Source organism: Squalius cephalus (genome assembly GCF_949319135.1).
Source record: "Squalius cephalus genome assembly, chromosome: 1".
NCBI lineage: Eukaryota > Metazoa > Chordata > Actinopteri > Cypriniformes > Leuciscidae > Squalius > Squalius cephalus.
This window is the reverse complement of record NC_137122.1, coordinates 47,126,948-47,148,519: the sequence shown is the minus strand read 5'-3', so window position 1 is coordinate 47,148,519 and position 21,572 is coordinate 47,126,948. Positions and strand designations below refer to the sequence as shown.

Sequence of the window (21,572 nt, the reverse complement as noted above, 5' to 3'; positions counted from 1 at the left end):
GGGGCATCAGATCACTGATTCATTTAATAGAATCAGTCATGGGTTATTCTTTATGATTCTCCATGGGTGATTTATGATGTTGTGGGTTGCCACAGAAAACTATCCATAAGTTCATGTGGCAGTAACACTATTCAAAGAGGCTTTGAAGCAATGGGAAGAAAAATCCAATAGGCCTACGCATGCACAGATATTCACAAACAGTTGACAAAAGTAATTATTCACCCAAAATGAATATGTATCATGCAAAATATGGCTGCACGACATATCAAAATTATTGAAATATCGCACATATCGCGGTATGCATTGCCTATCGGAATGATTTTAATGGGCTTCTTCAAAAAGTTTGAGGTCGACACATATAGCAGAGAATAGACTGGGCACACGACTGTTACTTACGTGTGACTTGCTTGACGTTAAAAATAATTATTAAGTGCATTAATCTGTGGAAAACATTTCAATGTGAGTCAATGAAATCTGATGTGTATCAATAAGATCCGTGCATTAGTTCTTAAAGTGACAGCAGCCTAATACAGTAGACTATACCTGCTAATGTCTGTCAAACAACAAAAGAAAAAGAAAATCACTCACTGCTCTTAACTGAACAACTTTTGTAGATTTAATATGAATCAATGTATATTCAATTCATGGAGTTGTTGGTATTTCATTTTTGTTTGTTTATTGATGTTAAAATGACATGTCAAATATCAGATTTGTGACATTACTTTTTATGTATTTCTAAAACACTGCCGTTCACTTTCAGAAGTTGTAGCGATGCTTTCTTTTGAATGTAAAACATATATTGGTTATATAACTTTCAGTTTTTAATATATTTAAATATAATTTAAATTGATTTTACACACTTAAAGCATGTCATATTGCATATCAAATATCACATTATTTCCATACATGACATCTGTCAAACTACAAAGAGTACAAAAAAGTACTCCGTAAGACTCTTGTGTAATATTCTGAAGCCGTTCAGATTGAAATTTAAAAAATCTTTCCCTTTGAAAAAGCTCTGAAATCTCATTTGCCTTTATTTAAAATAAATCTGCCGACAGGTCACGTCAGGTTTGATGTCATTGTCAATGTCAATTTCTATTGGTCAATGAGTCATAACAAACTATGCAACAATTCTAATATCTGAAATCTAGAATGAGATTTAAGAGTTGCAATGTAGGGAAGATTTTCAACATGTAGGTTAAAACATGTAGACGCATCTTCCCTGTTTAAATAACATTTAAACAAATTGTTGCTTCTGAAGTGGGTTGCTATAAACGTGACTCGCCAGGTCAAATATGTGGAATTGAAAATGCAAGAGAGCTACAGCGGAGGGGAAGATTTTCTGGAGGAAAAGACTTTAATTTTGGCTTGTTTCCCAACCCAGACAGCAACATAGTGTCTGGCCCAGATCCGGGCCACATCTGGTACATGTGGAGTCAACGCGTACCAGACGTGGGCCGGATCTGGGCCGACACTATGTTGCTGTCTGGGAAACAAATCTATCATGTGGGTCCAAAAGAATATACAGCATGTGTCATATGAAACACTTTTGCCTGCTTTTGTCCTTTTGGGGGCTTGACATGTGGTCACCACTAACTCTTAAGGAGAACAAAAAAAAATTGTTTGCAAAAACATGAGTAAATAATGACAGATTATTTATTTGGGCTGTATATCGCAATCAAATCATTATCAAAAACCGTATTACTGTGTATTGTTAAAGAATCATAAGAATGCATCAGGAACCAATGAACTCTCACATATAGGAAATTGAGGTTCATTAGAATGTCCATTGAGACGCTCTTACCTCCGCACTGCCAAACCGCAGACACGCCGCCGCAAGTACCGCGAGAAGTAGCGGGATCCGCGATCTCATCTTGCTGCCGTGCCGCTGCGGGGCTCCACGGGACAGCGCGCATTTAGAGAGACGCTCACGAGACGCTCAGCACTGGGCTCCGACTCGCAAGCAAATATCGGGTTAATTAAGCAGCAGTTTGAGTCCCTCAGCGGCTCTGCAGGCTCGACATTCCTCTCAGTGCGCAAACATTCAAATTGCCCTCCACGGCAGAATGAGTCTCTTTTCTGAGGAGCAAGTGGCCCATTTGAAGTCCTTTGAAATGCAGTTTGCGGATTAAAGTGAAGAGGGTTTTTTTTCCAGGCGAAGCACCAAAATCCCGAATTCCACAACTGGCGGTTATTTAATCATTCATTTGGTCCATTCCAATAACGACGCCTCTTATTATTATCTGAGAAAACTGCCATCTAAAATATCTGTTCAGTCATGTGCAATAATAAAAAAAAAATAAAAAAAAGTAATTTAATTTATATGAAATGTTTTAGCAGTCAAACACGACTTTATTTAAATTTAAAAAACGTATTTTATAATATAAAGTGGTGCGCGTGCGGTCCCTTTGTTTGGTTCAAAATTACCACAATTAACAACACACCGTTGATTAAGAAGCCTATAAAAAATAAAATTAAAAAAGTTATATATAAAAAAGGCTTTCAAATCCAAGATGTTCCATGTGTAATTCACGAGGGTCCCGTCGTCTTCGCATTGCCCCTAATGAAAGCGACATTAATGGAAGTTAAATTAAAACAGTTTTCTTATCAATGTCTAGCGCGTGCACGGCCCCGCGCGAGCTGTCTGTGCGGTGTTGATTATGGGACTGTGGCTCTGAGGAGGATTTCAGGGGTCTGTATGTGGACTCTTATCTTACCCTCCCCTTAAAGGCAGGGCTGCACTCACTGAGAAAGAGAGAGAGAGGATGGGAGGTGAGTGAGGAGCTCAGACGAGGTGCTGAAGTCTTGTTGGTAGAAACATCATTTAGATGTACATGTGCATGAGAACCAATAGAACATTTTATTATGTTTTCTTATGTTTTCCATTAATACCACTGAAAATATAATATAGGCTATAGCCTATGTAATTTTATTCACCCTCATGTTTTGCTTGCTTTTTTGAAACACTTTTACAAAATGTTCATGCTGATGCTTTTCTTTTAAGCTTTCAGCTATCCCGTGACACATTCACTATATTGAAAGTATGAAGACCTTCAGTAGAACTATATTTTATGTCCTATACTAAAAATCGAACTCACAAATCGCATTTGCATATTTACAGTATTCAAATATGCAATGCAAATGTCATCAATAGCAATGTCATTACTTATTGCATGTCAGAATTCACGTCATACAGACATAAAAGTTATTTTTACTTGAGATGTTCTTTTATAAATGTGCATGATAATGCAAGAAACATTCAATTCGCATCTTTGATAAAAAATTGTATAAAGAATGACATAAGTCTGAATAAGTTAATGTGTCATTAGCATAAAATGAATGTGATGGTGGCTGACATATTCTCTCCAGCCAGTGCACTTTTAAATGTTTTCACAGCATTGCCCATGGTGATGGAATCAAAAGGTGCGTCTAAACTAAACTTGCATGACCTTAAATACCAAAACTCTAAATCTTATGACCTTTCAGATTTGCACAATGGGTGTCCGAGTTATGAAACCAAGTGGTCGGCAGCCTAAAATGAAGGTGACAGGAACAGCTCTGTTATACATAATTTAATGTAAATCTTCATGCATTAGTAAGATTAATTTATTTTTCCCACTATAAAGAACTGGTTTTAATGGATGTTAAAGTTTTTTTTTATGGAAACGTCAATACCAATGAAGAATCTTTATTATGAGAGTGTGGTGTGAATATCTTGAGGTGAGGATCTTGAAATGCTGTTGCTTCAGCATGAAGGCCTGAAACACTTTTTTAAATGATAATTTTAATGTGAAAATGAATCAGAACAAACAAATCTCTTGTAATTAGATCCAGACTCAAGAAAAGATGGTTTATGCTCATATCTGTGATCAAAATCATGTTGCACCAACTCATTTAAAATATATAAAGAAAATGATAGTTTTAACAAAGTTCATATATTTGTCTACTACACTAATAACAAGAATTTAAGCATAAACCTTTTGAAAGGTCTGCAAAAAAAAAAAAAAAAAAAAAAAAAACTTTTGACTCACTGGCACTGGATGTTTAAAGGAGAAAATGCAGAAAAAGCAGGAGAAAAAAAGTCCAAGTTGCTGCCTTAAATTTTTAAGTACAGTCATCTTGGATGTTTAAGTCATTTCAACTTAAATTACATTAAACTGACTTAAACAATTTGTTGAATCTTGTATAACATAAAAAAGTTGAAAATTGCTTAACTTATTTTGATGAGTTAAAGCAATGTAATAATAATAAAAAAAAAACTTTAAAAACCAAAATAGCACTTTAATCACTCCAATTGTGTATTTAAAAACATTTAAAAACCACTTAAAACCAAAAGATGTAAATGAACCACGTTTATCAGCAAAGTATAGAAAAATGTGTGGGCAGCTGCTAATGGCCTCAAACAAAAGAGCACTGTGGTCAGACAGAACGATGTGCGCTGCCACAGAGACCCATCACTGACACGCGTGTGTGAGCAGATTTCATCAGTCTTATTAGGAAAAGGACAGGTCAAGAGGTCAAGTGTGAACAAGGCTGGCTGGACAACCTCTCGCAACTAATCCAATCTCTCATTCATCTCTCTGCTCCCGTTCTGTTCTTCTCTTTTCCACAGAATTGTGCAGCGTTCATCTTTTTATTCTCTATTCATCTCACGCTGTAACTCCCACACTCCCTCTTTCTCCTTCCATTTCTTTGTCTCCCGCTTCCTCTCTCCTTCTCCACCTCCTCCCTGCCCCCCTATCATCCTTTCATCCTTTTGATATTGCACTATTCCTTGGTTTCTTTCATCTGTAATATGTACCCATTTGTTCAAGTCTGTTCATGATTATGTACTTCTCTTTCAGTCTCTCTGTACATGCCAAGCTTTAAACAAGTATTTCACTGTCAGAAAGGCTTTTGGAACGCAGTCAAACAGGACATTTAAATGGTTCCTAAAGTGTTCTGAGTGGCTTTAAGTGCGCTACAAGACTGTTAACCGTTTTGGTGAAGGAAAGAACAATCCCATAAAGCATTGCAATAATCAAATTAAAGATGATGGAGTAATATAAAACTACTCATTTAAAATGTTGATTTTATATATATATAAAAACAATGTATTTAAGTTTATTGCATATAAATATGCATATACATTTAAACACTTTGAGAGCATAGAGAGATTGACTCTATTACGACATTCTCAGTGCTTCATGGGAGCTGAAGAGATCTTTTGGTGCGTTTTGCTTGTTTCGACTCTGATTGGTGGAATTTTCTGTAGAATCATGGGCAATGTAGTTTTTCACCACAAATTCACTGTAAAAAATTGTCGCGGCGAACGCCCCTTCTCGTCAGCGATCAGGCGGAACGAATTATCACTCACCTGTGTGCACTCGAGCAGAAAAAGACGCACGCATTTCCTTATCAAGGTGTCAGCTAGAACCGGCAACAACGGCAGTATAGCGCGAGAAAGGAAAGCGGCATTCTCATCAAACCTTTGTGAAGCCGTGCGGAATCTGGTACCAATTCAAAAGACTGAACAGACAGCCGGTAAGACCACCGCGTTAATCAGACTTTGTTGCGAGCGTTCACTTGTTGATTGTTGCACGCTGATGAGGCGTTGACATGCGGGCGGGAGATGAAACTTGTGTTTGTGCGCTGTGGTATCTGTGTGTTGTAAATATTCATGTGGTAGTTCACAGAATGTATTGTGTTAATAGTGGTTGGTCAATTTTATTCCAGTTTGTTTAATTTAGTGATTTAATTCTGATATGTGTTCTGATATGTGGGATACTATTATATTGAATTGGTTGTTTGTAAAGACATGGTTTAAGAGTGTGCATGGTCCTACTTTCATATAACATTTGTCTAAAATGGAAATCAAGAATTTAAGTGCTAAAATTGTAGATTGTAGTTCAATGTGAGTGAATATGTATTGTAAATATTTATATGGGTAAAAAATGTGTTAAACTCACTGCTTGACTATTTAATTGTTGAGCGTTTTATTGTGTTTGGTTACTCACGGAATTAATTGTGCCTCCCGTAGTTTAAATTGTAATTTAATATCTGTGATGAATTCAAATTGAAATAATTCATTTAGAAATCTGTTTATTTATATATACATATACATATGTGTTTAGAGAAGTTCTGATAATTAATCATTTTGAGCCCTGTATGTCTGTTTTTACAAAAAGAAATGTGCAAATTGGTAAATCGTTGGTGTTTTCTGGTTTTAAGGTTTTTCACCTGTAAATATCTGGGCTGCAAAAGGTGAAGACAAATAAAAGGTCAAAGATGCAACAGAGGCCTGGTTATTGAGTGAAACCCAGTTTAATTGTTCAGGATTGGTGCCTCCCTATCAAGTGAGGGTTAAGCACGGCCAAGAAGAAAAACACTTGACAAAAATTATACGATCAATAAGTTGGGACAACACATGTCTTTACATTGCTTTAACTCATCAAAATAAGTTAAGCAATTTTCAACTTCTTTTATAAGTTACACAAGATTTAGCTAATTTAAGTAAATTTAATGTAATTTAAGTCGAGATGACTTAAAAATCCAAGTTGATTGTGCTTAAAAATGTAAGCAACTTTTTCTTTACAGTGAGTACTATGGATTAACAGTAAGGTTGTCTTTAACGGTTTATACGTTATCATTAAATATCAATTTCCCAATGGAGAAAATGAAAGGAGCTCTTACTTCTGGAACCCGACGGATCTCCGTTCAGGAGAAGTTCGCCCTGGCTGGTAAACACCTTCGAACTGCCATTGGTTAATCCAAATTACGTAATAGGTAGGTGTGGCTCTGAGACTCCGCCTTCTTTAATGTGGAAATATCATTTGACCCTCGAGGTCAAACACAAGTGAAAACATGAACTCACTGGAGAGCTGTATTATATCTGAAACTTTGTTGTAATTCTAACTGAAATAAACAGTAACACTATTTTTTTATGTTAAATACTGTAAAGCTGCTTGAATTAAAGCAATATCTTGTATAAAGTGCTGTATAAATAAATGTGACGTGACGTGAACATATCCACAACGCTATGATCAGATGCTTTCTTAACTGCTGTTTTCACACTGCTTTTGTGTTTTTGTTATTGAAAGGAAAGCATATTTTTACATATTTACGTATTTTTCTAAAAAATGAATTTGCGAAAAAATGAAAAAAGAACATGGCTGTGTTTATATAGAGGCCTTACTAGCACGGCTCCACGAATAATTGTTCAATCAAAGCTTAATTCACGAGAAATGTAAGCAACTTTTGACATTATGCTGTGATCATAATCACTGTGATTGGAGCGCTGTCTTGCTGTGATGTCATTATGACCATCTTAGCTCTGGGACAGGATGCTGTACACGAGTAACAGCGGGGCTCAATGAACCGGATAAAGACCGGAGAGGAACACTATTGTTCAGAACTGCAGAGCCATTACAGCACAAAGCCAGCTGTTGGGACTCATGGGTGTGTTCACTCACAGTCCGAGTGTGGCAGATCAATTATAAACGCCGTTCAGAACTCTATCTAGTCCAGTGAACATGGTCATGTACAGAAGTCTAGATCAGTGTTTCCCCACAGCCCCGTCATAAAGCTCCAGTAACCCTTCAGCAACACCCAACCAGAAATATGCTCCTTTTAGATATAACTTTACCACAGATATTATTCAAATAGTTATTTTTTATAATAATTCAAAAATATTATACTAGATATTTAACTTTACCACACAAAAATAGATATTTTTTTGAATAATTCCAACAAAGCAATCGATACTGAAGTTTGAGAAACAGACTCAAAAAGTAGATTCCACTTAAATTAAAGATGTTTAAAAATCCTTAAAAGATAACTTAATGTTAGGATTTTAATTGTAAAATTAATAAATAAATAAATACCGTACACAGGATTGAGGAAAAAGTGGAAAAACTATGAAGAACAGTTATAAAACCAAAACAGCAATTTGTCCTACAAATATTGTGCATTACATTACACCAAGGCTGCATTTATTTGATCGGAAATACTGTAAAAACTGTAATATTGTGAAATATTACTAAAATTTTAAATAGTAAAAGGCAATTTATACTATTTTACTATATTTTAAAATATATTGTATTCCTGTGTTGTCAATTACTCCAGTCTTCAGTGTCACATGATCTTTCAGAAATCATTATGATTTGCTGTTTAAGACAAATTTCTTATTGAAAACAGTTGCGCTGCTTTCTGAAACGTTTTTTTTTTTTTTTTTTTTTTTTTGTATTTTTGAATGAATAGTTTAAAACAACAACATGTATTTTGTATAAAAAAAATGTAACAATGTAAAAGTCTTTACTGTGACTTTTGATCACTTTAATGCATTCTTGCTGAATAAAACTATGAATTTCTTTAAAACAAATAGCTGCCACCAAACTTTGAAATGGATGGTAATGTATCACATATATTTGTTTTTAATTATTTGAATCTTTTGAAAAGCCCTATCATTTTTTAATTCATAATTTCTAAAAAGTTTCCTAGATATAAAAAAGCAGAACAGCACACCACAAGAGAAAGAAAGCTATAAAATGAGAGAACCGAGATGGAAAAAGAGACAAAGAGAGATCAAATAATAAGTCATATTATTCACTGATATCATGATGAAGTAATGAGTTTTGACAAATGGTCACTCCTCTGCACTGGACCTTTCGCTGCAGAGTATTTTGAATGGGCCAATTGTCATCATCTCTGCTATGATGAAGAGGCTCTTATTAGGCCTTTTGGATTATATTCATTGATTTGTTCTCATCAAACAACATGTTATTGTTGTCCTCTTCCGGCCAAACTGGTGACTTTGTTCCGAGTGAGTGTACATCTCCTCTCAAACCAAACTAGCTCTGACAAAAGGGAGTTTTCCGTTGCCTAACCTGAACAGCACTTCCTCAGCACACACAATGCTGAAGTGTCACTGGGATCTTTCCACATTACAAAGGAGGTGTTCACCCAGAAGAATACACACTCCTCACAACCTGTCTAAAATAATAACACATTAGGTCTTCTACTACTTAACAGAAAATGCGCATCCCCGAATACATTTGTGGTTCAGAACAGAATACTTGACTCGCAACTGATAATGATGCAACAACACTCTGTAAGCAAAAACATATTTGTATTTGTAAACTATATCTAAATGTTAAACATACACTTGTGCTCAAAAAGTTTGGAATAATAAAAACTGTTTTGTCATTTATTTGATAAAAAATACAGTAAAAAAATAAAAACAAGTTCTATTATTTTAATTTTAAATAACTGTTTTCATTTTGAATATATTTTAAAGGCAATTTATTCCTGTGATCAAAGCTGAATTTTCAGCATCATTACTCACATGTCACATAATCCTTCAGAAATCATTCTAATATAGAGACTTTCAAAAATATATATATAAAAATGTTTTATTCCAAACTCATTATGACTTGCCGTTTATAACCGATTTTATTTCTATAATGTGACATATTTCAGAGAGAATTTGAAAGGCAAAAAATGGCCATTTTTATCCACCAGCCACAAAAGAAATAAATGACACCAACTGAATATGAAAATCATTTTAGAATAAGGGCAAGTCTTAAAATTTTGCTTAAAATTAAACTAGAAAATGAGGCCAATTTTAATTTAATTTTGACTACAATTGAAATATTGGCCACAAGAATCACCTCTGATTCACTTCCTATAGTTCAAGGTTCATGGGACTTTTCTTCTTTCCCCTTCTGTTGCTTCATTATTCCCCTTTTCTTTCTCTCCACACACAGAGGGGAAAGAAACATAAACAACCCAAACTTGGCTTTAATTCTGGATTATGATTTTTAAAAGCACCACCACAAACAAATAATATTCCATAAAATCTTCTGTTTGCATTTTTTTATATCTAAATTACACACAGATATTTTGTTTGTGGCTGGATGTTTTTCAAGGATGTTTTTAGATTCTGTTGGGAACAGTGTTGAAAAGTGACTCACTCGTGCCATAGCAAGTTAGAGCCAAAAAACCTCTGACCTCTTCTGAGTCTCTTAAAAGATCTCAAATATTTTAGCGAGCGCAGTTAACATTCAGCCACAGATAAAGCTTTCTCTGTCTCGGAGAGCAGGATCATCAAGACACACTGTATGAAACACTACAAACTGTACAAGTGTGTATTCACCTAGTATGTGCTAACTAACACTGCATAGTTTTAACTTAACATGTGATACTGTGGCCATGATCAAGAATTCATTCCAAGACTTAATTTGTGGCCACGTTTTATAAATTCATCCCCTCATTTTTAATGTCGTAAAATCCAGTCAATCGTGGGAACAAATTCTTAATTCGTGGCCTCAATATCATGTGCGATGCTCCGTACATCTGCAATGCCTCCTATCTCTCTGCAAGAGGGAGGGGAAGTTATTTTGAAAGCTTATGAGGGCACATGGATTTAAAAAAAAATTATTATGTGCACATATTTATAAGTACATCAGTATTTCATAAAAAACAACAACAAGAATGCCGATTTTGATTTCATGGTGTCTTCTAAACTAAATTTCTCATCAAGTTAGAGCATTTTAAGCATTTTTACATTTATACAAAATAATAACTATAATAATGCAGATTTCAGATCTGTTTTATTTGTGAACTGATGCTCAGCTTTTCTTTTAAATAATCAAATAATTTTCGAATCATCAGTCATCAAAGCCCAGTAAACATTGTAGATTAATTTCACCAAGCTCACTAAAAAAACCCATACAGATTGTGTTTTCAGGTGTAAATGTGACATGACAAAGCGGTGATATCCAACTAGGTGAGGTGTTTCCTTACTTTTTAATGAGTCTTTCCATTTACACCATTATTTGCTCATTCAGGTACGTTTACACGTGTACAGATGGCAACATTGTCAAAACGATCCCCATTCACATGGATCTGAGAAAACGACTAAAATGCTGTATTATTCATGCCAGGCCAGTAGTTGGCGATGTCACTTTATAAAGAAACACAATGAGCCTTAAGACTGAACACATAATACACATGTGATGCGTGTGATGTCACCGTTTTCACAAATTCACATTTTTGTAGTTTACACAGAGACGATAACGGTATTGTTTTCAAAAACTTCCGCTTTAAGGCCCCTAAAACGCTGTTGTTGTGTAAATGAACAGCCAAAACGCATGAAAAGTTTTCCATTTTTAGTTGAAAATGGTGTCGTGTAAAAGGCCCCTCAGGCTGATTCACATAAAAAGAGGCAGGACTTATCGCACGAACAGCCAATCATAGCACGATGGAGGCACTGCCTCCTCTCATGTGATTCCCCATTCATCCTGATTTACACACTTTTTAAAGTTCTATTTCATAATATTTGCATTATTTTATTTATGTACTGCGGATTATTTTCTCATCCAATTTTTTTTTTTTTTTGAGGTGGCACTGCCTCCCTTGTCTCCTCGGAGGAAATGGCCGTGCATGGTTGATTGCCAACCATGAACTACATAAATCTGTGCAATGTCTGATTTTGACAAAGTTGCTCTTGGTCATAAAGCTGTCACAAGCAACATTATGATTGATGGCAGCAGGTTTTTGATGAGGTTGCAGGTGTCTCACTGGAACGACTGTAAGATTGAGACCTTCTGTTTGATTTCAGGCATGTGTTTGTTTCGCTGGGAAAATCCCCAGCAACAAAACCCCTCCCCCGGTGTTCCTCCCACCATGCCAGCCAAACAGAGACAAAAATGCACAACATTCTCACAGACACAAACATACCAAAACTAACTGAAGCTGGATTCACACAGCTCCTAAATTGACAATCATGTGTCCTTTGTTCCATGTTAGTTATAAAAAGTATATTTCTATTTCTTGGTGATGATTAGTCAATGCAGTGTTAACATGCACTCGGAGGTGTAAAGTAGGCCTACTCGAGTAGTACTTCACTACCATACTTAAGTATTATTTGGGGGAATCTGTACTTGAGTTCTGTTAAAACCAAATAGGCTACTTCTACATTTACAAGGAAAAATTATACTTTACTCCATTGCAATTTCATTAAAAGTACATATGACTTAAATGGTTTCTCAATTATTTAAAAATATATATTTATATCTTCCTATTTATATCAGAACGGTGAGAAAAGAGTGATTTTGATAGTTTTAGTTCCCTTTCAGTTCGTTCACGTTCGACATAGTCGAACGTACCGACTGATTGGGATCATGATTAGGGAGCCTGTCATCTTTGAGTATTGTTAAAACGAGCCAATGTACATTGACGTGCATGAATTGCATCACACGCTCCGCCCCGCAGCGCGGGTATAAATACGGAAGTGGATGCACGCACCAGTTGTCTTTCGCTTCAGAGCCGATTGGTCTTCTGATTTATCTGAAGAGTGTTGTGTATACAACGAGCGAGTGTGTCGGTGTTCTTCTGGAAGACTCTCCCAGTGCTGGTGTTTCTACAGCGAGTGCAGCGGTCAACTGCTGTTTTAACAGCATCAAATTGTTTTGAGTTGTTGACGGTTGGTTAGAGGGCGTCGAAGTGAGTGCTTCACTGTTTCAGTTCACTGTTTCAGTGTTGCCGCGGTCATTCCCCTGTGTGCTCTGGGACTGGTGACGGGTCCCATTTCCTGAAAGAGCAACACGGGTGCGTTTGCGTCTTTTTTAAGATGCCATTCCATCCGTGCGTTTCTGGGTGTGGTAGGGCTCTGTCCCCCTCTGACGGTCACGATAGGTGCATCACGTGTTTGGGCTTACAGCACGCTGAGGCAGCTCTCGTGGATGACTCATGTTCCTACTGCGGGAATATGACCATCTCGGTGTTGAGATCAAGACTCGCCTTCGTTCTCGAAGGTGGAGTCCCCACTCCCATGCCCCGCTCTAGTCTTTCTTCTCGGCCAACTTCCCAGAAGAAGACTGGAGTGCCGCATGGGTTGGGTGATCTGAGGATTACAGTGAGGGATAATCCGCCCGGCAAAGCCCCGTGGATCCCTCACTCCTCTTTCACACTGCAACCGGTGGAGCTCCCAGAGGAACGCACTGGTCCCTCTGTAGTGGACCGACCAGCCGTTTCATTCGGGGTCCCTCCAGAGGACAGGATGTCTCCGCTGCCTCCCTCTGGGAGACCAGCGCCTGCCCGAGCCAGATCCAGAGATGGCAGCTATGCTAAAAAGGGCCGCCGAGGCAGTAGGGCTCGTCTGGAATCCTCCACCGTGTCCCAAACCATCTCGGCTGGATGATTGGTTTCTCGGGGCGGGCCGGGCTGGTTCTCAGGATCGCTTCCCTCGCATGTCGCAACTCGCCCGCCACCTCCTCCTATGGAGTCAGAAGCTTCTGAGGTCGCTTCATCCACTTTAAGTTCCGGCCTGCTCAATCGTGCCGCCGACAAGGCCTCACGACAGCCTGTGGTCGAGGAGAATGGAGACTCCATCCCCAGCTGTTCTGGGATCACTTCGGGGCCGCACAGTTACATCTGTTTGCCTCTCCGAACTCGTCCCATTGCCAGTTTACTCCCCGACCGAGCTGAAGACCCTCGGCACGGAGACACTGGCATACATCTGGCCCCGGGGCCTACGCAAAAATGCGTTTCCCCAGTGAGCCTTCTTGCACAACATTGTGCTAAGTCAGGTAGGAGAAGGAGCAGGTCTTCTTAGTTGCCCCTTAATAGGCCCAACTGGACCTTGTTCCTCCAAACTTATGCTCCTCTCGACAGCCCCTTCCTGACCCATTCCTCTGAGACATCTCAGGGACGGGGCACCGTTGGCACCCGCGCCAGACCTCTGGAAACTCTATGTCTCAATGCGGATATTCAGGTGTCTACCTCAAAATGATCGTAGATACCATCACTTCTGTGAGAGCACCCTCTAGAAAAGTGAGGCTTGCTTACGACCTGAAGTGGAACCTGTTTGTTGAATGGTGTTCTTCTCACCGAGAAAACCCCCTAAGGTGTTCGATCACTTCTGTGCTTTCTTTCCTGCAAGATGGGTCAGAGCAAGGGCTGTCTCCCTCCATCCTCAAATTGTATGTTGCCTTTGTATTAACGTACATCATGATGCAGTAGATCCAAATCTGTGGGGAAGCACGACTTGACCATCAGGTTCCTGAGGGGAGCAAGGAGACTGAATACGCCTTGCGCCCCCTCTATACCTTCTTGGGACTTATCGCTGGTGTTACTGCACTCAGAGACCTCCCCTTGAGTCAATGCAGGCAGCTGAGTTAAAAATCCTGTTTTTAAAGAAACAGTTCTCCTGCTTGCTTGCCTCTATCAAGAAGGTAGGGGACCTGCACGCATTTTCGGTCAATGAATCGTGCATGGAATTCGGGCCGGCCAACTCTCACGATATCCTGAGACCCCGGCCTGGATATGTGCCCAAGGTTCCTATCTCTCCCTTAAGACGGGACCAGGTGGTGAGCCTGCAAGCGCTGCCTCGGAGGAGGCAGACCCAGCCCTGACATTTCTCGCTGACAGATCTTTTTAGAGATACGGGCTGGGCGACACCAGCACATTCGCTAGAAAAATAGCCTATGTGTCGAGCCATTTGCTTTCCATGGACTCCCTTTACAAGAAGCCAGCTTCACTGTAAGCCCGGTTCGAAGTGTCGGCTTGCTGCGCCATTCCCCTCCTATGGACTGGATACGTGTGCCATTCTTGCTCCAGTTGAGTTCCCCTTTAGCTGAACCCTGTTGAGTTCCTCCACACCCCTACAGCATTGGAAGTGGCGGAGTGTCCGATGCTAGGCCTACCACTCGTATGCAGTGGTGGAACTTGTGCTAGGCTGGGTCCAAATGTTGTGATCCCTATGGCGATCCCATATGTGTATTCTTCCACGGTACGTCTCCCTGCGGCGAGCCTGTGTTTTCCCTTGGCAGAGCCTGCTCTGCCATCACTGACCAGTTGCGTCTCCCCCTGTTATAGGCTGGAGCCACCAAGTGTAAGAGGTACTTACACTTTTAATTAAGAAGGAATTTGAGTATCTGTACTTAACTCAAGCACAATTTACAGTACTTTTTACTCTCTTTTATACACAATGGCAGAATCCGTGATACACAACACTAGCTACATAGATTTTGTTCACACACTGTGTCTTTCTGAGCATATTATTGTCACTTGACTTGTTTGGGCAAAGTCACTACTTTTTTTGATGCACATCTAGAATTTTTTTGTAAATTCTTATTTATTTATATTCTTACTGTGTCTGCCATTTCTTAGTTTACTAGTAGTGTATTAGCATTTTATTCTGAATTCAGGTCTTCTTATCCATCTCAAGTGAGTGTAGGCCTAAACATTTTTATGCACATCTCTGACATTTTATTATCATCTTGGTATTTCCGTCTAGCATTCTGTTATTCAGTATCCCAAAATCCATATAAATATACAGACATAGGATAAATATAGAAACATCTTACTTTTTTTCTGGGTTTGAGTGTCTGCGTTAGTGCTTACATTAGTTCTGGCTATAGTTTTCTCCAGCATGTGCTCTCTGGTATTGGGTGATGTGAGAGGATGGATGACAAGCTGTTTTCCTCCATCAGCAGCTCTGTTTCTATCACAGCTCAGGTTCCTTCACGGAAAGTGGCTTTATTTCCCTGTAAAATGAGAAATGATTTTATCATAGTAACTGAGAAGCTATCTGACTAATATTCCTGAAAGCCAAACCAAATGCTGAGCTCCTCAGGCCACCATTTTTGTGTCCACTGCAAATGCAGATGTATTCGATGGTTAAACAAGTCTTGGTATGTCTCAAACTCTTTCTGTTTTCTGTTAAGATAATGTAATAAATTAAATATATATTTTTTTTATGTTTTCTGAAGAAAACTCAAGTCAGCAGGGCGAAAATTGTTAAGTCTGAGCACTTAGAAAAGTAATAGCTGACTTTTGCTCAACATGCCGCATGACTTGAGGTGTCATTCATGTCTGTACATGTTTTGTCATGTTTTGTCTCTAATGTATTGTGCCCTTCTCTGATAATTGTAAATAATAATAATAATAATAATAAATATTATAATAGATAACAATACAATTATACACTATTGCCACTAACAATAATAATACAAAAATATTATATAAATATTTTTTTGGCGGAAGCATTTGACGGAGCTGAAGTGGTAGGCGGAGTTTCCTTTGCAGCGCTATGTACGCAGCAGTTCGCCGCGAGTCTTCAAACTACAGGCAGGTAACGTTAAGCTAATATGGAAAACTTACATTTATCCTACCATGCTACTGTAAAAGTTGCGGCAGCATGCGAGTTATGCTTAACTAAAATAAAAGTATAACTCGATTTCAGCCACATTCTGAGTCTGACAATGTCATTCGTTTTTATCCAAGGCAAGTGTTAGCTTGGGGAAATACATCTAGTGAAATGAAATCTTAGTCCTACTCTAAATTTTAAGGAATTTATATCTTTGATTTCATAGTAACACTTTACAATAAGGTTAATTTGTTTATTATTCATGGATTAACTAACCATGAGAAACACATTTGTTACTGTATTTGTTAATAATAATACACCTGTTAATTGTTTGTTCAAGTTATGTTGCAGTCAGTGCATTAACTAATGTTAACAAATACAACTTTTGATTTTAATAATGTTTTATTAAATGCTGAAATTAATATTAACTAAGATTAATAAATGCTGTAGAAGTGCAGTTCATTATTAGTTCATGTTAACAAATGTATCTAATGAAACCCTATTGTAAAGTGTTACTGATTTCATGATAGCTAACACTTTAATGCATATAATACATAAATTGTACAACATCAACATTCCCAATTATGAATTCCTCATAATTGCTTTCTTGATTCTCACTGTTTTGTTTGGTAAAGTAAATAATATTTTGTAATATTATCGTATTTTCCCTATTTTCATTTGATGTGTTATGCATTCTAATTGTATCAACGTCTTTTCATAGAATGCCAAGGAAATAAAGGATAAAAATAAATAAATAAATAAAATAAGCAACTCTTATTTTTTTTATTTTTTTTGCCTGGTCCTTCCGCCCCTGCCCCTGAGGAGGTCTATGCACCCCACTGCCACAAACACTCAGACGAGTTAAGAGCCGAACATAAATATTTAGGGTTAGGGATTTCATTTAAATAATAAGGCCCAGTTTCACAAACAGGGCTTAGATTAAGCTAGGATAGGCCTTAGTTCATTTAGGGCATTTATAGCTTTTATAAATGTGCCTTAGAAAAAAACATTACTTGTGTGTGTCTTGAGACAAATCAATGGCGATGACATTTTTAAGATATGTCAGTGCAAGTTGCTTTCAGTTAAAACAACATATTTTTTTTAGCTAAAGCGCGGTACAAGGCAGGGCTGCCCTTTATAAAAGAAACATTGAGGGGGAAAAAAACAGCTCAAACATGCATTTCAGTCTAGGACTATAGGCTTATGTCTTGTCTGTGAAACCAGAAGTAAAAGCATTAGCAATAATAATACTTCATCATCAATTATTGAATAAATAAAAATAATTAATTTCAGTTTTGTAGGTCAAAGTTGGCCAGAATGGTAGTCGTGCCATCTTGCAATCTATCTTTATTTTAAGCTGTCTACGTCGACCCAGTTACAGTGTATTGTTGTGCATTTCCCACTATTGTAACGTGGATAAAATCTAATGCTCAACGGACACAAAAGAAACATTTCAAACTATATTCTGAAAACCATTGTGTGTCTCTGCCACCTCAGATGGACAGCAGTATTCATGTCTGGCTCTAAAATGCAGCAGTAACTAAATGCAAGCCATCACTCACTAAGTGTGAAGTAGGCTACAAAGTGTGTTTTACTTTAGGACAGCGGCAATGAGCTCTTTGGAGGAACATGAATGGTCTGTATATCTGTGATGATATACAAGATACAAGATTGCTTGAAATACGCCATTTTGATCTGTGAACTTTGACCTTGTTTACTGCCAATGACAGTGGCGCAAAACCAATTGAGAATATGTGTTCTTCATTTTTTTTTCTGTGTGTGTGTGTGGGAGGGGGACTTCCACACTGTGTGGTATTAATATCCTCATGCCTCCATGCCTGCAGGGTTACTCCTCTGCCAGGAAACACATGACCTCAGCACACCTCCTCAAGAGCCCTGCACCTTCCTCTCTGATGTATACTGTACACATGCACATAGATTCAACTCCAAACACTGGCTTACTGCAGTTTCAGATAATGGATGTGAGGCTTGCAATTTGGCTTGGATGATGATTGGATTTTGGAGTGCATGATTCCCACTGCAATATATCAAAAAGGTGTGGGTCAACACAAACAGCTCTGTGATACTTAAAATCGTGTGTGTGTGTGAGAGAGAGAGGGAGAGAGAGAGAGGGAGAGTACACTTCCATGAATGACTAACAGGTGCACACTGTTGTATTTCCTCCTATATGGACGTCATCTCCCACTCTTCATTCTGTTTTTCCTGTTTGCACAACAACTTCCTGTGACCTGTCCTGTTATGTTGATCGATAGCCTGTTCTTGTGTGCTTGGTTTGTCCTTTTTAGTGGACTTACAGCAGTTTTAGAACTCTATCCCGTTATGTCTGGTGTGGAGGAGCAATGTTAAGAAAGTAAAATTATTATATTATCATGTTATTGTTTTTCAATTAAACAGAACCTTTTTTTACAAAAAAATACATTATTATTAAAAACACTTTAAAAAAAGAATCACAATAATTAATACTGATGATAGTGAAAAAATGTTGCCAATAAAGCAATACATTCAGGATAGCAATGGAGTAAAAGTTTCCTGCACTTTTTACAACTACCTGACCCTTAGCAGTTACTGCTATTGTATCTTAATTCATGTTTAAGAAAATTACCTGTTGCATTGTGTGTTGGATGTTGATGTCCCCTTCAGGGGTTTTAATTAGCTAAACAGCATGAAATACTTGGTCAAAGAGAATCACCTTACACTCTTAGGTTTCTTAACTCAAATTTAGAGAGCCATTTATGCCAAAAACAGGTTTTATAAGAAGAAATGTCTAAAAATTAGTGCATAATATTTTTAAGGAATTTAAAAAATAATGATCCCTTGATGGAAACCCCTAAAAACAGAACAGAACCCTTTAAGGTTCTATATGGAACCTTTTCTTCTAAGAGTGATACTAGCCATCCAGCTATGTTTTGGAGAGTAATAGGAAATACACTGAGTTAGCTGGCGTCAGGGCAGGGCTCGCTGATGTTTCCAGCAGCAGGGAAGGGCTTTCTTGAGGCCTTCAAGCTTGAAGGCAGGGCTCTCTCTCTGAGGCTTTCCACGGTGGGGTTGCAGAGCTCTCTCACACTCAAACACAAAGCAAATTGTAAGTGAAAACAATGCTAGCTGTCTGACCGTCTCAGGGAGGGTGGGCAGAGAAGCCTTGACTGGCCTAGTTTAGACGACCCTGAGATGGCCAGACAATAGTCTTCCATAGAGCAAAATACAACACAATGCAATATTCAATATAATCTCCAGACATCTTAGATATGGGTCTAAAAACTCAATTCCAAAATGGTGCTGTATAGAAAAATACTAAAATTGGATATATCCTCTTCCAGACTTCTTCCTCTTTGGTGCTGTTTTGGTCAAGCCTTTCAACACTCCAGATCTGGCCTTGACCAAAAGACTGAAGGGTCTGCTCTTTCCATTGGAAATAGTCCCAGAGGATGTCCAATCCTTCTCCTAGAGGACCACTTTCCTGCAGAGTCTAGCTCCAATCTTCAATAAATATACCTGGACTAGAAGTTTTCAAGACTACTCTAAACTTCTGCTGCTCGTAGAGGTCCACTTTCCTCCAGAGTTTAGCTCAAACCCTCATTATTCAGTAAATTCCTGAACAAGGTAATCAATGTCTTCAAGACTACTTGCCACTTCTAGTCTCCAAGGATGTCCAAACCTGCTTCTAGAGGTCCACATTCCTGCAGAGTTTGGATCAAGCCTGAAATAAACTCACATGAACCAGGCAATCAAGGTATACCAGGACTACTCAAAACTACCAGACAAGTGTGGTGGAGCATTGGAGCTGAACTCTGAAGGAAGGTGGACCTCCAAGAGCAGGATTGGACAACTCAATTGTAAAAAATCTCAGGCTAAGAGTTCATAATTTGTTTGTCTTTCATATTAACCTTCTTAATTTTGAAGGTGATTCATTTTGACCTTTTATTTTGATTCTAGGGGTAAATTAGAAGGGGAACATGATCCTGGATCAACACTTCTACATGGATTTGCTTGTGGTTTTCAGTCCCGGTCATGGGGAGCCTTCGCTCTCCACATCTCTCTTATCTGACACACTTATTTCAGGTCATGGAGCAAAAAGAACCAACAAGAAATAAAAAAAAAAATAGCATACTTAATACCTGCTAACGCTGCAGTACACAGGGAATGGGACCAGAGGCCATTATGGATGGATGTCAATGGTGGAGAGGCTTCACTTCGCTGAATAAACAGTTTTTTTGGGAAAACGGCTTATCATTTAATGAATCTACAGCCTTTTGGCTAATCTTCCACATGTTTGCTCTTAAACATTCGTTTTGGATTGATCTATTTTTAGAGGTTACACTGAAAAAATGCTGTTTTATAAGAGAAGTCACGGACAATTGCGCGACTGGTATGGTTCAGTTTACGGCACTTCTCATTCATTTCTATGGTATCCGCAAACAGTAAACAATAAATTTTGCAGGACAGAGGGTCTCCAAGAATAGGGTTGAAAACCTCTGTTCGATAACCGAGGATCTCCTAGGCTTGAATTGATTCAAACATGGGTTAACACACTGGATTTTGCTTTTCCTTTCCTAGGGTAAAAAAAGAACCCTCTGTGGTCTTGTGTTTCTGCCATCTGGGGTTGGGATCCATTACGGTTTCTTTAAGGTGGCTCAAACTGAAAAAGTAGAAACCTCTATAGCAACCAATGCAAAAGGTCTGACATCAATCAATTTTTGGCGCTCTCCCCACTATTATCCCTACTGCTGTTTTCCCCATCATCCTTTGCACCTTCCTGTTCTAAGATGCATCTCACTGTCCTCACAGCCCTGGTTCATTTACAGAGAAGTAATCTGAATCTCTCAGGGTTCGGCTGAAGGTAGCAGAAGGTTTTTTTTCTTTTGCTTCCCAAGCCCCACTTTCTTTCTCCACTCTGTTCCTCTCCCTCACTTGTCTTCTTGTCATCCAACAATAACACAACATGCTGGCTTCCTGTGTGTTGGGAGAACAATAGGAGGATAACTTTGATGGCGTGTGCGAATTTGCTGTAGTGCTTTTATCTCGGCCTGTAATCTCCTACAGTGTATTGAGAAGGGTCTGTGTTCCTGAAAAAAAAAGAACATTCATTTTTCAGATGAATTCTTGAACGAAGTATATTGTCAAAGGTCTTCTAACACATACAGGAACGTAAAGCAGTGGTAGTCATGTAAAATTCGTTTTGACAAATCATGTGTGCACCATTGCTGACTGTAATAGCTACCTCAGCTAATGTTAGCTTATGCCTAGCTGTCCTGAGCCAATCGTTAAGCTCCTTGTGTTTTGAAAATCCGCCATACCCATTAAGGATAATCTTCCAGCAGTTTGAGCCGTCATTCTTGCCTGACAAAACGGGCTTCTTTCTCAAGATGAGCCAAAACCTAGCACATCTTGTCAACAAGAAACACTTAACACAATATACTGC

At 38.3% G+C, this 21,572-nt stretch overlaps 1 protein-coding gene across 1 annotated transcript in view; it reads right to left on the bottom strand.

The window, feature by feature from the left end:
- The window catches only part of pdgfbb (platelet-derived growth factor beta polypeptide b), a 10,817-nt gene extending 8,141 nt beyond the window's left edge, over positions 1-2,676 (bottom strand). Inside the window, exon 1 of the mRNA XM_079885892.1 lies at positions 1,808-2,676. Coding sequence (XP_079742018.1) covers positions 1,808-1,876 — 69 coding nt within the window. The 5' untranslated portion in view covers positions 1,877-2,676. The remainder of the gene's footprint in view (positions 1-1,807) is intronic.
- Positions 2,677-21,572: the final 18,896 nt, after the last annotated feature.